Source organism: Rhineura floridana, chromosome 2, assembly GCF_030035675.1.
Source record: "Rhineura floridana isolate rRhiFlo1 chromosome 2, rRhiFlo1.hap2, whole genome shotgun sequence".
Classification (NCBI taxonomy): Eukaryota; Metazoa; Chordata; class Lepidosauria; order Squamata; family Rhineuridae; genus Rhineura; species Rhineura floridana.
Window position 1 is genome coordinate 114,062,794 of NC_084481.1, and position 20,713 is coordinate 114,083,506.

The 20,713-nt window shown below is 43.7% G+C and overlaps 1 protein-coding gene across 1 annotated transcript in view; it reads right to left on the minus strand.

Moving 5' to 3' along the window:
- Nucleotides 1–20,713, minus strand: part of PTPRJ (protein tyrosine phosphatase receptor type J) — a 149,801-nt gene that overhangs the window by 20,465 nt on the left and 108,623 nt on the right. The window contains exons 8-12 of the mRNA XM_061610184.1: nt 10,884–11,150; nt 9,074–9,340; nt 8,400–8,666; nt 4,876–5,139; nt 3,393–3,521 (exon numbers count right to left, since the gene is read on the minus strand). Coding sequence (XP_061466168.1) covers nt 3,393–3,521; nt 4,876–5,139; nt 8,400–8,666; nt 9,074–9,340; nt 10,884–11,150 — 1,194 coding nt within the window. The remainder of the gene's footprint in view (nt 1–3,392; nt 3,522–4,875; nt 5,140–8,399; nt 8,667–9,073; nt 9,341–10,883; nt 11,151–20,713) is intronic.

A 20,713-nucleotide genomic window follows, 5' to 3' on the forward strand; every position in this document is an offset into this window, starting at 1 on the left:
ACGTGGTATTATGCTCCCAAACAAAAATTGGGCTCAGACACATGATACACAAATTGAAAGAGTACTGCGATTCCCAAAATCTCGAAATTAATCAGTCCAAATCAAAAGTCATGATCTGCGGCAAATCTAGGAAAGCTAAAAACAGCTGGCTTTTAGATGGGGCCACTCTTGAACAAGTTCCCACTTTTAAATATCTGGGGGTACATCTGTCCAATAGTTTATCTTGGATCCCGCAAATCAAGGCAGCGGCCCTAGCCAGTTCCCGTGCATTAGGACAAACCAAAAAGTTCTTTTTTACACGGGGGGGTCAGCTTATCCCCCCGTTGATAAAAATATTTAAAGCAAAAATACTTCCCAAAATCTTATATGGAGTTGAACTCTGGGGAAATACGGCCAGAACTAAACTTGAGTCCATCCAGAACATATTCATGAGGCAATTGTTAGGTCTCCCACAGGGGACCACGGCAGCCCATCTTAGAGCTGAATTGGGACTGCCTTCAATAACGGCACGCATAGACTTAGCTCTTCTAAGATACCGGCTTCGACTCAATAATATGGACAACGCATCTTTGGCCAAACAGTGTTGGCAAGAACAATTGCAGTTGATCGAGGGAACCTCAGAATGGCTGACAATTCTTTCCAAATATGACCTCTCTCCAGCTAAACTTATGGAGCTCAGTAACATCGCCCTTCGCAATTGGATCCTTGACCATGACACTGCACAGGACCGGGCATCCATTGAGATGGCCCCCTTCTCAAGATGGTACCCTTGCATCAAACTCAATCACCATATCTCAAACTATTTAGAAGCCATAGATAGACCCCCCATTAGAAGAGCCTTTACGGCTCTCCGTTTCCAAGTCATGCCTACGGCCTATCTTGAAGGACGGTTTCGGGGTATTCCTGTGAACCAGCGCCAATGCATTTATGGTTGCAAGGCCATCGAGGACATCGTGCACTATTTACTCCACTGCCCACTTTTTGATGACCCCAAACAAAAATTTCTTTCTCCCTTTTTAAATTTCTTAGGCCCTTGCTCTGACAGCGAAAGAGTTTACGCGCTTTTATCCGATGTTTTTAGTTTAGCGACCTTTGCAACTGCCAATTTTGCGGTTGCAGCTCAAAAACTGAGAGAGTCCTTTGCCGCAGAGTCAAATGCCCTGCCAAGTCCCACACGAAATGCTTGGACATGATGTGTTAATTTTATACCTTTTAATGTTTTACCTGTTTGTATCTTGCATATGGCCTATGGCTAATTCTGCAATAAAGATTCATTCATTCAAGTCCTTTGTACATTTATTTTGCTAGGCACCAAGATAGCATTGCAACAAATAAACATTTTGCTAGGCACCAAGATAGCACTGCAAGTAAACATGACTTGGCATTCTTCTTGAGCCCTTGCCTAAGCTAAAAGAAAGGAAGAAAGGAAGAAGCTGCACTCAGGCTACTTGAGTGACATTTTGGCCTTTCCTGGAAATTAATATGATTGGCTCCTTCTTACTCCTCGATTTTGGGCTCCTACCACCTCTCTCCCCATCTCTTCAAATTCTGTTGGAGATTAAGCCAGCAGTAGTTCCTGTTTATTGGATTATGCCTCCTCAGTGGAGTTACTGGCAGGCAGCAACTTCTCCCAAACTCCTCCTTCTCACTGATCGGTTCAGCCAGGGAGAGAAGGAAATATGTTCAGGCATATGACTAGTCCCCTAGAGAAGAGGGCTCGGAAACTCTCAGTAAATCCTTCTGCATGCTAGTAGCCCATAGGAATTTTGCAATTCTAACTTGGTTTGGACAAGGGGCAGCAGACTTCAGTCTTGCAGACGCTACTCGGTTTTTTACTAGAATCCTGAGACACACAAGGTGGGACTTTCTGAGGAAAAACTTACACTCAGTCAGAAATGAAGTGGACAAAGACCAACATGGTCACACATTCACACACAGTCAAAACAAGAAGGATCACAAGCCTGAAATGCAGAAATAGATTAGAGTGTCTCTCTCTCACATAACACATGCCCTGCTCCAGACCGAGACACGAAACAGACTGAGTGGACATGTCCAATGGCATGTCTCCTGTCCCCGGCCACAAGAGGGCAGCATAACCCACCATGTCATGTGTTCACCGCCTCTTTAGAACAGTGAGTGAGGCAGATGGACATATACTAGGAATTAAGGAACGGACTCCTCTGAGTCCACACTCAGCCCTGGAATTTGCGCTCATCACCAGAACCAAGCTCATAGCTCCTTTCACAACAAACAAACAAACAAACAAACAAACCACTTCTGGTTTCCCCCTCAAGCATTCTTATTCAGCAATTTGGGTGGGGGGAAGCTTTTTAGCTGTTACTATTTTTAGGCAATTGGGAGTCAGAAACTCTTGCTGATCTACTACAAATCTGATCCCTATTTACCTTATGTGCACCTCTGGTTTAGACACATTCAGTGAAGAAAGGTTTACATTAAATAAACCTTTTTCATGCTTACAACAAAGCTCTGTATTCACATGTCTTCAGTGAGACGTGAAGACAAATTCATGTGCTAAAATCAAACCAACAAGGTAGCAAAGGATTGGCTTCTAACTCCATGTCTAAGTGAAGAAATAGATCCAATTAGGGTTAGGCCTGGGAGATTAAGAGGAGGGAAAGCAGATACAGAATCTTATATCTGAACATCACCGCCCCCTGTCACTATACCATGACACTCAGCTTCAGTGTTTTAGGCTAAATCGTTTTCATTATAAAGATCCTTTTCCCATGATGAAAGCACATACACTCACACTAAATGTAGTAATATTTTTAAAAATGAGTATAATCATACAAGTGCTATGCCTTTGTCGTGACATTCCATAGCCAGCACTGTAATAATCTTGTCTCCACATAGCAGATGACAGGAGGGGCATTGCTACAAAATTAACAATGGGCACCTGGATCTGCCCAGCATTTATTATACTGGAAAGGGCCTACACTTAAGAACAGGGGAGTTGTTGGAAAAAAGAAGAACTATACAAACACCCCGTTTCCTATATAGGGTGATATAACAGCTTTGATCAATACAATACTGACAAGTAATCCGCAGCAACAGAAGCATGGAACAAAGTGGAATGCAAAACCTGTTCGCTGTTCAAAGAATCATTTCTGTGTTGTGGTTTTACTGAGGAAATAATACAATCCTGAGAGATTTCTGTAGACAGGTGATACACAAAAAAGGGGGATGTTCACCGTTGCCAGAAGCAATCAGATCTGACCACTGCATGCTGCAGATATGAACCCTAAATGCTGTCTCAGAATTTTACTTTTTCTCTCTGCTTTTGTTTTTTAATGATAAAAGCTTCTTCCATAAAGACAGAATTTTTAAAATAAATGACAACATGGTTGTACTGGGTATATATAATAGTTTACCTTTCGATGTGATTATTACTGCATATGCTTCTAAAGGTCCATGGCTTGAATTAAAGCTACCAAACTGAACTTTCAAGGAGTTGTGGCTGGTTGCCTTAACAGTAGGGGGTGTAGGCAGAGGCGGAGGATCTGGAAAACAAATCAGCAGTAAAGAGCTGATTAGGATACTCATTTTCTTTAAAACATTTATAAACCACTCAATATCTAAAAGTCTCTAAGTGGAGTACAACATGAAACCAGTAAGCAATTTCATTTATTGGTTTTGCAACATAAAACAAATAAAAACCAGTAGTACAAAAGCGTATAAAAACAAATAAAGCAAGTATGGAAGAAATAAGGAGAAAGCAATAAATTACTCAAATCCCTTTCTGACATATCACAAAGAAACACAATGACCGGTTTTCTCTTCCATTGTTTGAGTGGGCAGAGAACAGCCTACTTCATGATTATCTGTATATTACATTAGCTATGTTGAGTTTTGCTGAAATGCTGTCTGTATGGTGGCTTCCATACTCTATGACTCTAAACAAGTAGTGTTCAAGTTACATCTAGAGTCATCCACATCATCTAAAGGCTCCACGTGCCACTACCAGCAGCGATAAGAAATATATTGCAGTGGCGTAATGATGATGAGCCACATGGAAAGTGGCATTACACATTACAGCGGCAGCATGCAGAAGCCACCACATAGATGCCTCCTGCAGTGGTCTACATGTGTGGCAAGTAACAAAGGCAATAATATGCAGATATAGGAACAGCAGTGAACATTATGTTATGAAAGCTTTTAAGACCCTATATTCCAAGTCAAACTGCAAGTATGTGCAGAGAGTCTGTCTTGGTGGCTGCCCCACAACTGTGCAACTCCCTTCCTATTGAGGTTAACTGAAGGCCATATTTAGTATTGTCTGGAAGTGCTGCGACATATTCCTAATTGAACGGGCATCAACCTGCTTGGAAATATTTTCGTTTTTATGCAGTAGATACATGTTATTTTATTCTAAGTAAAGTGGTCCAAATAAATTTGTTTGTCTTTAAGGTGCCACATGGGTTTTTGTTGTACATACTAACGGCATTCTGTTTTTATGGTATTTTTCCCTTAAAGTGTCACTACTCACACCAGACTTGGAAAGGGATGGAAATGGAAATAAACAAATTGCCACACTATTAGACACCAGTGGTTGAGGACAAGGGACCACCTGGTAAGCCATGGTAACATACAGAATGTCAAGCTGTGAGGTTTTCCTTTAGTAAAAGAATTGGGAGAACCTCTTTTTTTCATAAAGAATCACAACTATCTACTAAAGTTTTTACTGACCAAAACACCCACACACCCACATCTATTTCTGTTGACATACACAGATTTTAATGGGGCCACATATATACCATTTATATGCAATGCCAATAGCTGTCTAATTCATAAATCTATTTCCATTATCCACTGCTTGCCCCACAACCATTGCAGACAAGGCAACTTTATGCTTACCACCGATACTTGTAAGGCATCTTTCTTCCCGAGGAACGCTATCATTCCCACACGAAAGGGTTACAATTCTAACAGTGTAGTTGGTATAGTAGTCCAAATTTGTTACTTTGGTCTCGTTTTGCACGGGAAGTGTTTCGTTCCAATAAATATTTAAAATGTCAATTCTGAAGCCAACGAAACTCCCATTGGGATAAGTCCAGTTTAGAATCAATTCTGGCTGCTTAGCCACTTGCATGCAGTTCAGCATATCCACTCTTGCAGCATCTATGAAAAAACAAGCAGGAGGTGGACTAGTCACTTCTGTTCTGGCCATTTAATAAACATAGATAATATCTGAATGAAAAATGCAGCAGTGTAGAGCAGAATCAAACCTCTTATTTACTCCTACTATGTCTTTTTCCTACTTTATCTTTCTGTAATATGCACTCCATATCAGGCAGTTAGAAGGAGTCTTAATAAGGAAGAACATGATTGCATCCAGTGATCATGGGTAGAGGAAGGTATAGCCATGGGGAGGTGGTGAACTACCACAGAAGATAAGGGCAAGGCTATCTATGCATTGTTCCTCACTCCCACTCCTCTCATGGACGGGTTCCTCATTGTTCATCTGCTGTGCCCACTGGCTTGTGTGTACTGTTGTTTAAAGCCAGATCGGTACACAATAAGATCACATCCATGATCTCATCATGGATGAAGGTGATGATTTGGTGAGCATTACCGAGACCTGGGTGGGTGTGCTGGGAATCATAGAATAGTAGAGTTGGAAGGGGCCTATAAGGCCATCAAGTCCAACCCCCTGCTCAATGCAGGAATCCAAATCAAAGCATTCCTGACAGATGGCTGTCCAGCTCCTTCTTCAATGCCTCCAGTGTCGGAGAGCCCACTACCTCTCTAGGTAATTGGTTCCATTGTCATATTGCTCTAACAGTTAGGAAGTTTTTCCTGATGTCCAGTTGAAATCTGGCTTCCTGCAACTTGAGCCCATTATTCAGTGTCCTGCATTCTGGGACGATCGACAAGAGATCCCGGCCCTCCTCTATGTGACAACCTTTCATGTACTTGAAGAGTGCTATCATATCTCCCCTCAGTCTTCTCTTCTCCAGGCTAAACATGCCCAGTTCTTTCAGTCTCTCCTCATAGGGCATTGTTTCCAGTCCCCTGATCATCTTTGTTGCCCTCTGTTACGAGGCAGGGCCATGGAGCCTGCTAAACTACAATTCCCACCCCACACCCCCACCTAATGGTATGGCTGGTTATGCTTTCCCACGAGGTTTTGTGCGAAGAGTAACAAGGGCAGAAATTAAGATACAAAACTAAAGCTATGGCATAAATGTTCTGCATAATTGTTATCTTGTTCTTTGGCAAATTTCCCTCACCCACAGTGAATCCCATTGTTTGTAAGGAGCCTTAGTTTTCAGGGTCAGTTAGAGATACACACACACATACACAACATCACCAGACTTTCATACCCTCCTTGGCAGGAGGGGGAGAGAGGAAAAAGTATTTTAAAACCGAGGCTTGAAGGTAGAAAAGGAGGAGAGGAAGAAAGAGGAAGGGGGGCTGAGGAACATCAGAGCTCCGACACACGTGTACTACGCTCTCAAGGAACGCATCAAGGACTGCAGGGACAGAACCGGGGAGACTCTGGGTCTCGGTGCAAAACCTTAAGACCAAGAGATTCCTTTCTGGTTTTGGATCAGAGCTCTTCCACATAGCTTCAGCTGTATTCAACCGCCCACTCCGGGCATAGGATAGGTAATCTCTCTTACCTTTCACCTCTTATAGTAATAGAGTCTTTTGATTTCTTTAGTTTAAAGTTATGAATGGGTTAGGATATTAATGATTAATGTTGCCATGCACCCAAGTAATTCTGTAATGCTTTCCTACTCTTTCTCTCAATAAAATCAAGCTTTGTTTTATTTTGGTTTGGACCTGCATTTCATGGGTTAAATATATACACCATTTAAGCACATTTCAGGGCAAAGCGCTTGTTTTTATCCCTAGCAAAAGATCCCCTCCTCTCAAGGAGGTGTGTTTCATGGGACATGAGGGTGGCAAATGCACACACTCAGGTTCCCAACAGCACATGTCGTAACACCTCCTCTGAAACTGTTCCAGTTTGTCTGCATCCTTCTTGAAGTGCGGAGACCAGAACTGGACCCAATACTCAAGATGAGTCCTAACCAGTGCTGAATAAAGGGGAAACAATACTTCTGTTAATGCAGCCTAATATAGCATTTGCCTTTTTTGCAGCCACATCACACTGTTGGCTCATATTCAGCTTGTGATCAACGACAATTCCAAGATCCTTCTCACATGTCGTATTGCTGAGCCAAGTATCCCCATCTTATAACTGTGTATTTGGTTTCTTTTTCCTAAGTGAAGAACGTTGCATTTATCCCTGTTGAATTTCATTATGTTTTCAGCCCAATGCTCCAGCCTATCGAGGTCCCTTTGAATTTTGTTTCTGTCTTCCACGGTATTAGCTGTGCCCCCCAATTTTGTATCATCTGCAAATTTGATGAGCATGCTCTGTACCTCCTCATCCAAGTCATTAATAAAAATGTTGAAGAGTGCTGGGCCCAGGACTGATCCCTGTGGTACCCCACTTGTTACTTCTGCCCAGTTTGAGAAGAAACCATTGATAAGCACTCTTTGAGTATGATTATGGAGCCAACTGTGGACCCACCTGATAGTTGTTCCATCCAGCTCACATTTAGCTAGCTTGCTAATCAGAATATCATGGGGATCTTTGTCAAAAGCTTTGCTGAAGTCGAGATATATTATGTCCACAGCATTCCCACAGTCTACAAGGGAGGTTAGCCGATCAAAAAATGAGATAAGATTAGTTTGGCAGGATTTGTTCTTCATAAATCCATGTTGGCTCCTAGTAATCACTGCATTGTTTTCAAGGTGCTACAGATTGACTGCTTTATAATCTGATCCAGAGTTTTTCCAGGGATTGATGTTAGGCTGACTGGTCTGTAGTTCCCTGGTTCCTCCTTTTTGCCCTTTTTGAAGATAGGGACAACATTATCTCTCCTCCAGTCATCCGGCACTTCACCAGTCCTCCATGATTTCGCAAATATAATAGACAGCGGTTCTTCAGCCAGTTCCTTCAATACTCTAAGATGCAGTTTATTGAGCTCTGCTGATTTGAACTTGTATTAATGGGCAGGGAGCTCTAAAGAGTGGGTGCTTCTGGAGGAAAGGAAGGGGAAGTCCCATCCCATTTGCGGGCATAAGGTGCTGCTTTTCCACAGGTTGTTTAAGATGCACCTTAAGATGTACCTTTTCATTTTAGGTCCATGTGATGTGAACAGTTTGCTTTAGTAAATAATCTATAACTGTTTTTATAATTATTATTGTCTGCTGAAGGTTTTAATTTTTTGATATTTTGGTTATAGTTTTGTGAATTTTGTCTTATATCTCTTCTGAATTGCTCTTGGATGTTATAAGAGTGGCATTAAAGTAAGATGATAAATAGATTTAGATTATTCATGAAAAAATGTGTTAATAGTTACCTGTACATGTACCTATGCTTTGAGGGTCCCCTCTAGTGAGGTTGTCTTCTGCTTGTGGAAATACACTGAAGCGATAGAGGGTGCCTGGTTTAAGTCCTTCAATGGTAACATTCTTGTCTTGTGATGTTACATACATTTCCACTTCCATTAGTTGATACAATACTATGTAAGTGTACCCCGAAGAAGAAGCATCATTGTCTTCCCAACTTAAGGTTACTGTACTTGTGCTAATGCTGACAACATGGAAGCCAGAGACAGGACTGGGTTCTGTATGGCAAAAACACAAAAAGGAAATGAGATTTGAACCATGGAAAGTACAAATAAGAGTAAATACACTGAGTGATATCCATCTGTGGTAGCCTGTTTGCACAACCGACCATCCTCTCCTGTCCTGTCCCCTGCAGCCACCCATGCACCCCCAGGCTCCTCTGGAGGTTTGCAATATGTGCAGGGGGCTTCAGGGGGGAGAAGAGGAAGGGGAAGGCCTGTCATTTCTGCTGGCACAACTTTAGAACTCACTCAGAATATATACTCTTTTTCCAGACAAAAAAATTACCTGAAATGTTCAAAAACTCATACGTACAGATTTTTAAGCTAGGCCAACCACTAGCTTGTGCCGTTCAAGGACATATTCTGAATGTACATTGGATTACCATGTGTGTTAATTTACTTACTTGTATAAATAGCTTTCTCATCTAGGTCTCCTTCGGTTTGTTTATCAGCCGCAATTGGATATATTTTGAATGTGTACAAAGTTCCAGGTTCCAAATGGCTAATTACTGCACTGGTGGCATTAGAGGTTTCACTCCATGTGGTACCATTTCCTTGAATTTGTATTCTGTAAGTGTAGGTGAAAGCATTTGCATCATCATTTCTCCATGTTAAATTCACAGTTGTGTTGTTGTAGTTTTCAACATTTATACCAAAAACTGGACTGGGCCCTGTTAGAGAAAAAAAAGAGTTTAGCTATAAATGAAGGAAAATGTTATCAAATATTAAAATAATGCTGCCAGCAGTCTCTTGAAACAGGTATAGATTTATTGAAATTTGATTAGCTAGTATTTTAGCAACTTCATAGTAAAAAATAAACAAAGAAGCCTAACTTTGACTTTTGAACTAATAAGATTTAAAGGGATTGGATCCAGGCTGCACTCAATGGAAATGATCTTCACTGACTTTCCCCCATACAGCCCTGGTGCCTCCGGAAAACCTGCTACAGAGGACTGCAGGACCCCATGGAGCAGCAAGAAAGGCAATGCAGGTGAAAATCACCTCTCTGGTGGATCGGGTAGATCACAGTACCTTCCAAGAACAGAAGGAGCCCTTCAGTTATGGCAACGGATGGCCCTCCAGCAAATAGCCAGCAAACTACCTTTTTCCTTTGACACCCTCTTTACTAGAGTACATATTGTGAATACACAGAACAGGGGTGGGGAACTTTTTCGACTCTGCGAGCCAGATCCTTATCACAATCAGCTTCGCAGACCAAATTTGACAGGGGGATATCCCACTTACCTGTCAAAAACCCTTGCAAAGGGTTCCCAAGGGCACTGTCAGCCCAGGGTTTGCCGCTTTGGTAAGCTCCAAGCACTTCTCCCCTTTGCTGCTGTTGCTTGCAAAAAGTGGCTTTAGTTCTCCCCACCATGTGGAGGGGAGAAACAAGGCTTCACTTGGCAAGCAACTGCAGCAAGAGGGACATCTCCATTCCGCTGTTGTTGCATGCAAAAGATGGCTTTGTTTATCCTCTCCCCACAACTTGATGAAACAAGAAACAAGGCTACCTAGTGCTGGATTCAGGTGCATGAGCTCTCTAGCACACCTGGACTAAGTAGGATCACTTTCCCTTCGCATCAGCTAATGAGGGGGTGATTTTGCTTAGAGCTGGGTTCCTGCTTTGCATAGCGCTTCAAAGGATCCCAATGAACAGCTGGCTTCGGACACTTTGGAAATGGCACAAGCAGGCTTTGGGCAAGTCCTACCCTTCTGACCACGCCACGCCTTTACCTGCAAGATGTCAGGTGTAGGGTGGGTAGGTGTGGCTTACCCCAATCGGCCTCAGGGGACACATGGGTAAGCCTGGCAGGACAAGACTGACCTGCAGGCTAGAGGTTCCCCACCTGATATATGGTAGAAATATTTTTTCTGTCTCTATGGTAGAAAAGTAGATCAGTATTAAATATTGGTCTAGACAGGCTTTTGATCTGATCAGCATGACTGATCTTGCACCATTCATCCTTCATGACCACCTTGGAACTGTATCTTAAATCTGATCATTAAGAGATCCAATTTTTTAAATTGCCCCAGTATTTTACTAGTAAAGAACATAGAATGGTTGGAAATAATCATTTATTGTTATGAAAACAGGATTCATTATTCAAGAGATTCAGTAGCCCACCTTGATCTTGTCATCTTCTGCTCGAGTACATATTTTGAATGTAGTATGTAGCTTTTTGGTACAGAAATAGAGCTGTCTTAAATACTTACTTGTATAAACAGCTATATCATTTGGGTCCCCCTCAGTGTTGTTACCATCTGCTCGTGCGTATATTTTGAATGTGTACAACGTTCCAGGTACCAAGGCACTAATTACTGCACTGGCATTATCAGAATATTCATTCCTGGGAGGATCACTTCCTTCTATTTGTATTCGATAAGTGTAGACAGAAACATTTGGATCACTATTGTCCCACTTTAAAGTTACTGTTGTGTTAGTGCGGTTTTCAACACTTATGCCAGAAACTGGACTGGGCTCTGTTTAAAAAAAAAAAAGATTTTAGCTATACCAGTGAAGGGAAATATTATCACATTACTACATGTTATTGCCAGAAATCTCTTGACACAGATAAAGGGTTACTATAATAATTTAGCTGGCAATAGTAAACCACCTCTGAATACCGCTTACCATGAAAACCCAATCCATAGGGTCACCATAAGCCAGAATCGACTTGAAGGCAGAGATGGAATATAGTTTAGCTAAATAACATTTTGTTGGAATATCAACATTTTCCCCTCAAAACTAAAAATGGTAGAACAGATGTCTAAGTTTTATTTCTGAACCAACAAGATTGCAAGAAGTTCACTTATATGTATTACTTTGAAACATGTTTATATTAATTTCCACATCAAGTCTAAAAGTGGTGAACAATATTAAACCTTGGCAAATTCAGTGCTTTCCGTAGGCTTTGCATTCTCTTCCCCAAGTAAAGTGTCCACCTAGCTCTCTCACAATACCAACATTTATTTCACACACACCCAAATAGCTGCAGACACTTCCAGCTTCTACCTTTGCTGTATGGTAGTATATGGCAAAAGGGCACAAAATCAAGAAAATTTGGAAGAACGCAATTTGCAATTGGAATTATTTCCCCATCCCCAACTCTGTCAATTTCACATCTGAGGATAAATTTCAGAAGAAAAATGAAAGAATGTCCAATAATTGCAGTTTGGCATCTGTTCCATTAAAATGACATGCACGTTATATTAATTTGGTGCAACAAAGTGTGCAGAAAACGGTAATCCTCTGTTACTGCAGTTTTCAACACATGCCAGAAACTGGACTAGGCTCTTTTTAAGGAAGAGGAAAAAGGATTCTAACTATATCAGTGAAGCAAAATATTATCACACCAAGAGATGTGCCAGAGGTCTCTTGAAGAGAAAGAGATAAACTATAATTTAGCTACCTAATATTTTGTTGGAATATCAACATTTTCTTTATAAAAATAAGTATGGAAGGACTGTTTTACTTCTGAACTAACAAGATTTTAAGAAGTTTATTTATACAGACTTTTGATAGAGCTCTGCCTCTGCATTTCTTGCTAAATAGTGAACTCTACTACAGAAACAATTACAAATAAGAACCTAACATGCCAATCATGTTCTTAATATGTACTTGCAATCAGTTTTCTAGCAACCACCTTAAGCATCTTTTCTTAAGAAAAAGGACCCCTCGCCTCCACAAGTGGAACTTGTGGAGTGTGGATTTATTGAGCTGGTGATTAGAGGTGGGCACCTCCAGGTCCATTGAACACAGTTGCTAATATTTCAATGGCTGGGACTTACTGTAACACAAAACCTGTGTTTAAGCAAATGTCCTGATCATTCCACTCAAATTGAGTCATGCAGGCACCACTTTGAGTTAGTTGCTGCAGCAGGGAAATGTGGACTCTCGTGTCTTCATGTTTTGTCACTGGGTGGGAGGAGTATGGAATTCACTTAGGGCAGGGACTGCCAGTTTGGGGTTGAGCATGGGCAAGAGGCTTCCTGCTTTCACACTGTCACTTGGGCTTCTAGCTGATACAGTTGCTTGTGTGAGATAAGGGCCTTTGACATCTTCACCTCCCCTTTCACTTCTTGTTGTGGGATCTTTGCTTTTGCATTTGGCAACAATTCCCTTCCCCTTTTCTGATTTTGGGTGGAGACGGGGCTTAGGCAGGTCATGGGGCAGGGGACAGGATTTTTTTTCTTACACAGGGATGTGTGCACTTGGGAATGGTTCTCCAAAGAAAGTGCAGGAAATCAGATTCAGCTGGAGCAAGCTACTTCATGTACGGTAGGGTCCATTCCAGCAGGGTCATGCCAGATGTGGGTGGCAGGGTGATGGTATTTGCACTTCTGGACCAGCTACTGGGAACAGTGGAGGCCTTACATGGATGGTGAATAGGCCAGAGAAGAGGATGTCGTCTTCAGCAGTTCAATCACCTGTTGTCACAGAGAAGGAGCAGCCACCTCCTGTCTGATTGGAGGAACAGGCAGGAGGCTGTGCTTAATTTTAATTAAGGATTCTGGCAGCAAACATAATGGTGGCAGAGAGTGGTGGCAGTCCCCTGTACTGTTTTCCCAGATGGGGACAATGTTGGGAGGTTCAGTGGTGTTATTGCCCTCTTGGGGTACTTGGGAGCGGTCGAAGCACATAGGCAGGGGCCACATCGGGCTAGCAAACTGCTTTAGTTCTAGCAGCAATTGTGGGGATATCATCATTTTTTGTCCTATTTGTTTTCCCCCCTCCCAAGATAAGGGCATTGGGAATTTGGATGGTTCTGGTGGGGGGGAGGTCTACAGTCCTGGCCTACAATGGTCTGGGGCAAAAACCAGAGGATGCCACAAGCTCTTTGGGATTCTGTATGGCTGGGAACCCTCTTGGGGCAGTGGATGTGGTCCGCTGTGTCTGTCTGATTGGGTTGTTGCTTACTACTTTCCCCCAAAGAGAAAATTTGGACGGAGAAATGAGTGTTCCTCTTCATGTTATTTTTCCAGGAGCCTGGACCCAAGCTCTTTGTAAAGGAGGGGGTGCTTACCACCCTGCCAAAAGCAATCAAGCAGCAAGTAGCCTAAGGCTGAGAGGACCCGGAATAATTGGCTCTCCAGTTATACCATTTTCACCGGGGTGGTGTTACAAGCCCATATTTGATATGTATCCCTTTGTATATGAAATGCTCTGACATTATACAAAGAGTGTACACTTCAATTATAGACCCAGCATACCTCCAGCACTTCATTATTGGGTGGCATATCAATATTATTAATAAACTATTGAATTAATGTAAAAGACATCTGGAGGACAGATATATAGGGTTTTATATACTAATGTGAGAAGCCTCAGATCATGATAGGAGGAGGTGAGTTCTTGGTGCTAAAACAGATGTAGTGGGCATATTTGAAACTTGGTGGGAAAAGAGATACTTAGTTTAGGGAAATAACAAGGAAGGATATGTTGTGGCTGGAGTTGCCCTTTATCTCCAAGAGTCCAATAAGCTAGAAAACCAAGGAGTGAACGTCTTCACAGAATTGCTGTGAGGGGAATACAAGGCCCAAAAAGTAAATAAATAATGGGAGCATATTATCACTCACAGGGATGGCCCAAGATATTTTGCCACCTAAGGCAAAGAACAAGATGGTGCTCCCCACTTCCCATGTACAGAGTCAACCACATGGGCAGCTGAATGCTACTTCAACAGTAGCTATGGTGCAGCATTCTCCACTGCAACTGAGCGCAGCAGGCTAGCTTAAGGGATGCAAGGCAGGCTGTAAGGTGCACACACCTTACTCCTCCATGACCGCAAGCATTTACAGCCTGAGGCAGATGCTTCACTCTATCTAATGATCTGATCACTCCTTCACCAAAGCTCTGAGTGTGATCTTTGGATGGAGAAAGAAATCAAAAAGGCAACCAAAGGAGGGGGGAATCTGTAAAGAGGTGGACAACTTCAAATGTTTTCTGAGTTAATTTGTCCTTAAATTATGACAAAAAGACAACATTTCTAGATTTGATAAAATTGGCTGCACCCTGGAACTGTTAGCGATAGAGCCAACTTCTCAAGATAAGACGATCCTGAACTTTCTCAGTGATGCTGAGGATCTGGTACACAACTAACAGTTGTTGAATGGCTCAGCAATGCTCACAATAGTGCTGATAAATTCAGTATACACATGAGGGGGCAAATTGATCAGAATGATGGGCATGGTCACATTTCATTTCCATAGAGAAAATTAAAGATGAATGGATTAATTCAAAGGAAGTTACAGAAGGAGTACAGAAGGTCAAATCTCTCCAGGATGCTTGGAGGCTATTTAAAACCACTGTAGACCACAGCTGAACATCAAGAAGACTAAAGTAATGACAACAGAAGATTTATGTAACTTTAAAGTTGACAACAAGGACATCGAACTTGTCAAGGATTATCAATACCTTGGCACAGTCATTAACCAAAAGGGAGACAATAGTCTAGAAATCAGAAGAAGGCTAGGACTGGGGAGGGCAGCTATGAGAGAACTAGAAAAGGTCCTCAAATGCAAAGATGTACCACTGAACACTAAAGTAAGGAACATTCAGACCATGGTATTCCTGATCTCTATGTATGGATGTGAAAGTTGGACAGTGAAAAAAGTGGATAAGAGAAAAATCAAATAATTTGAAAGAAAGTGTTGGAGGAGAGCTTTGCAGACACCATGGACTGAGAAAAAGACAAATAATTGTATGTTTGGAGGTTGATGATTCATAGGGTCGCCTAAGTTGTAATCGACTTGAAGGCACATAACAGCAACAATAAAAGTTTAGATAAACTAGATGCTACAGGATCAGGAAAGGTATGGAAAGAGTGCCAAAGAACGTCAACATGCTTAATGTACATAGCCAAGAAGTTCTAAGAGCCAAGAAGGTTTCCATTAATAACAGGAAGAATAGCACAAATTAGGAAAACATGACTCTCACAAAATAAACCTAAATTGATGATTAAGCAAGCAAAGAGAGACACTGGGAAATATCTTACTAGAAACATGAAGACAAAACAATAAACATCTTAAACTATATCAGAATCAGGAAGCTAGGCAGTGAGGCTGCTAGACCGCTAAATGACAAACAAATGAAATGATTGTAGGATAGGGAGACTTCAGAGAAGCTGAAGGGATTACTTGTGTCAGTTTTCACAGCAGAAGATGCTGTACAGATGCCTATGGCTGAACTAGTTTCCTCCCCTGCCCCCCCCAGCCCGATGAAGACAGATGAATAACAGGGTCAAATAAAAGTGACAAGAAATGAAGTTCTATGGCAGGCGTAGTCAACTTGGTGCCCTCCACATGTGGATTGGCTACAATTCCTATCAGCCCCTGCAAACATGGCCCATGGTCAGGAATGATGGGAATTATAGCCTATAATATTTAAAGGACACTACATTGGCTGCCACTGTTCTAGGGGAAACTGATGAATTTTAAAAAAAAAAGTCACCAGGCCCAGATGGTATACATCTTCTTGTTGGTCTCCTAATAAAAATGTACCATTGGTCTCACCTGAAAGGTGATTTTCATAGGAAGGGGCCATCACTGTGGGAAATAGTTCCACCTATCGTGCGAAGGCAAGAATGTTTTTGAAGTCAAGACTAGGGACGTCATGCCCCTCCCACTCTCCAGTTCATTCGTAGCGAGTCTAAAAGAGATATCTAAAAATACAAGAACAAGGCCAACAGGCCCGCCAGGAAAATAACATAATAGTCACATGCATAACAACATGACTCTAACATAACTTCATAACATAACAGAACTAAAAGTCTTGACTTCACTCTTACATTTAAATATAATATGGAAACAATAACATGTAACCCATTGATAAAATCGCTAGTCATCCTCCAACTGGGAGGGTCGTGATGGCCCCTTCCTATGAAAATCACCTTTCAGGTGAGACCAATGGTACATTTTCCATAGGAAGTGGGCCATCACTGTGGGATGTACCAAAGCAACCCATATAGGGAGGGACCACCCACATGTTAATCCTTATTAAGAACCTGTTGCAACACTCGTCTGCCAAAAGAAGCATCAGCAAAGGCATAACGATCAATTTTATAATGACTTATAAACGAGTGTGGGGAAGACCAGACTGCAGCCCTACAAATATCGGCAACAGGAGCATTAGTAGCAAAAGCAGCCGAAGTGGCAGCTGACCTAGTAGAATGAGCTGTTATACTAGCAGGAACTGGCAGCTTCAGGGACTCATATGCTAAGGTAATGCATGCCCTTAACCAACGGGATAAGGTAGGATTGGATACTTTATGCCCCATAGACCCTGGATGAAAGGATACAAACAGAGACTCCGTTCGTCGAATCTCTTGGGTCCTAGACAGGTAGGTCTTGAGAGCCCTCCGGACATCCAACGAATGCCAAGCCTTCTCGAGAGGATGGGTAGGATTCGCGCAAAAGGAAGGCAAAACAATGTCCTGGTTGCAATGAAAAACTGAATCGACCTTGGGACGAAAGGAAGGGTCAGTCTTCAGCACAACAGAGTCCTTATGGAAGACGCAGAGGTGTCTAGCAGAAGACAATGCGCCCAACTCCGAAACGCGTCTGGCAGATGTGATTGCGATCAGAAACAGGACCTTGAAGGACAGTATACGTAGGGGCACAGTCCTGATGGGTTCAAACGGAGGGCGTTGCAAAGCCTGCAGAACTTTCGGCAAACTCCATGAGGGGAACCGATGGACAACAGCCGGAGAGCGTAGGGCGACTCCCCTCAAAAAACGTTTGATGAACGGATGTGAGGAGATATGATCTCCAGGAGAGGACACTGAGAGAATGGATGACAGAGTAGACGCATGTCGACGTAGAGTGTTGGGTCAAGTCCCATCATAAAGCCACTGTGGAGAAATTGGAGCACCTGGTGCACATTGGCCTGGGATGGATCGTGGTGGTGGGACTGACACCACTTGGAGAAAGCCACCCAGGTATGTTGATAAATGCGAGTGGTAGATGGTCTTCTCGAGGCCAAAATAATATCAATCACAGCGTCAGACAGTCCAGCTGACCTCAAGTGTCTCCGTTCAAACGCCACGCTGTTAGATTGAGCCAAGTAGGGTCCTGGTGCAGTACTGGGCCCTGGGATAGGAGGTCTGGCGTTACTGGAAGTGTCCAAGGATCCATCATTGACATTGCCAGAAGATCTGAGAACCACGGTCGGCGTGGCCAAAATGGTGCTATCAGAACCAGCTGTGCCCTTTCGGTTCGCGCCTTCCTCAAGGTTTTGGCTAACAATGGTATGGGAGGAAAGGCGTACAATAGACCGTCTGGCCACGGTGTTGTCAGAGCATCCACTGCTTCTGCTGTTGAGTCCAGGTATCGAGCAAAGTACCTTGGAAGCTGGCAATTGTGACTGGAAGCAAACAGGTCGACTGAGAGGGCGCCGAACCGACACTGGAGACGATGGAAAATGGCTGGATGAAGTTTCCATTCTCCTGGGAAGACCTGTTGTCTGCTGAGCCAGTCTGCTGTCACATTCCAAATCCCTCTGAGGTGCTCTGCTTTCAGGGATTGTAGATGTTGTTCTGCCCAGACAAAGATGAGGGAGGCTAAGTCCTGCAGAGGACGAGACCTGGTGCCCCCCTGTCTGTTCAAATGTGATTTTACACACGTGTTGTCTGTTCGAATGAGCACATGATGCAAAGGGAACAGAGACTGAAAATGACATAGAGCCAAGTGGACAGCCTTTAGTTCCAGCCAGTTGATGCTTCGAGATTGCTCTGCGTTGGGCCAAACCCCTTGAACGTACTGGGAGTTGCAGTTGGCTCCCCAACCTATGAGGCTGGCGTCTGTGGTCACGACGGTTCTGCGGGGTTCTCTGAACGACGTGCCCTTGGAGAGGTGTTGAACCTTGGTCCACCAGCGGAAGGAGAGGCGCAGAGCGGGGCTCAAACGAACTTTGCGATGGTTGGAGCTGGCAATGTCTTTTTGAAAAGGCAACAGAGTCCACTGAAGGGGCCGAGTGTGAGCCCGAGCCCAGGGCACAATGTGGATTGTGGAGATAAACATCCCGAGCGCTCTGGCGAGAAGCATGACGTCTGCGGATGTTTGTTGCATCAGGGACCTTGCGATGCTTGTGATGGCAGTGATGCGATCTGGAGCCAGGAAGACCATTGCCTGCAGGGTGTCCAACATTGCCCCAAGATGTAGTAGGCGTTGGGTTGGCTGGAGATGGCTTTTGTCGAAGTTGACAAGCCAGCCGTAGGTCTGCAAAACATTGAGGGTGATCATTAAATGATGATGAGCCAGCTCTTCAGATTTGGCCCGTATGAGCAGATCATCCAAATATGGGTAGATATGAACCCCTTGGGTCCGAAGGTAAGCCACTAGGATGAGTAGCACCTTGGAAAATACTCTTGGAGCAGAGGAGAGGCCAAAAGGCATCGCTCTATATTGAAAATGTTGGTGGCCAAAAGCAAACCGAAGAAACTTTCTGTGGGCTATGCAAATGGGTACATGGAGATACGCTTCCTTAAGGTCGATAGAAGCCAGGAAGTCTCCTTCATGCAGACTCTCGGTAATGGAATGGAGAGATTCCATTTTAAACTTGCAGTATGTTACAAAACGGTTGACAAACTTGAGATCCAATACCGCCCTCCAAGATAAATCTCGTTTTGGCACAGCAAATAGGAGGGAGTACACCCCTTCCGATCTCTCAGTTGTGGGAACTGGCTCTATTGCCGCTATGTGCAAGAGGTGATGTATAGCTGTCTGCATGATGTTGTGCCTGGCTGGTGCCCTTGGGCAAGGAGACGGGTGGAATCTGTCTGATGGGGTTGCCCAGAACTCTATGGTATAGCCATAAGTGAAGAGGTCCCTGATCCAGGAGACCTTAGTAAGGCGCAGCCATCGATCTCCAAAATTAAGTAATCTGCCACCTATGGGGATGGCGTTAATACTACTTGTGTAGGCGAGGACCTCCCCTATATGAGGACGATGAGTTGCCCCTGCGCCCTTGGTACTGACCTCTGCCCTGGAAGCGTCGGTTCCAGGAAACCCTGAATGCGTTGGAATCATAGGGTCTGAAATCGCGGCCTCGTCCTCCTGGCCGCGTTCCTCGAAAAGGCTGGTTAGAACGAAAGGAGGGAAATCGCCTGAAGGGCCTGTGGTCGATGTTCTTGACTGTGGCTAGAACCGGTTTATGGGCGTCTTTTGGATCAACCAGAACTGCCTTTAGAGCTTCCTCGCCGAAGAGTAGAGATCCGGAGTAAGGGGCCTTGGACAGGTTCAATCTGGCCGCTGAATCAGCTTGCCAGTGGCGAAGCCAGAGGGTACGACGAGCGACTATTTGAGTCGTCATGGCTCGTGCCCCTAATTGGGTGGCATCCAAAGTGGCATCGGCCACAAAAGCTGCTGTCTTACGTAATTTCAATAGTGCTCTTTTGAAGGCGACAGGATCAGGGTTATCATCCTCTAGAAGGTCATCCAGCCACATCATAGATGCTCTGGAGAAGATGGAGGCTGAGGCGGAGGCACGCATGGCTAGGGCAGTGGCCTCGTGGTTCTTGAGGAGGGCGAAGTCTATTCGACGTTCAGTAGTATCTTTTAGGTGGGATTCCCCTTCCCTGGGCAAGATAGATCGTGAAACGAGGCGAGCGATCGGTTCATCTATGCCAGGGACCTCTAACTTGGTGGCGAAGTCTGGGGCTAGGGCGTAAAGTCTGTCAGCCATGTTCTTGAAGCGTCGAGCTTTGAGCGGGTGGGCCCATTCATCGGAAGCTAATTTAGCAATTGGGTCCGGCACCGGGATGTAGTGTTCAGTAGGTGCAGGGGATTTGAGGACCTTGGCCCCTTTGAGAGTTGGAGCGGACGAAGTTGAGGGCGCAGTCTGGAGACCAAGGGTATGAAGTACCCTACGTGCGAGCGGTTGGTAATCTGAGGTATTGAACAAGCGATACGATGTATCCTCCTCATGATCTGAATAGTCGCTCCAGTCGTCTCCTTCAACATGGTCAGTGAAAGTTAACTCCTCCGCATACGAGGCTTCGTCCGTACATCTGCCTCTGGCTACATCGAAGGGATCTGGCGAGCAGGAA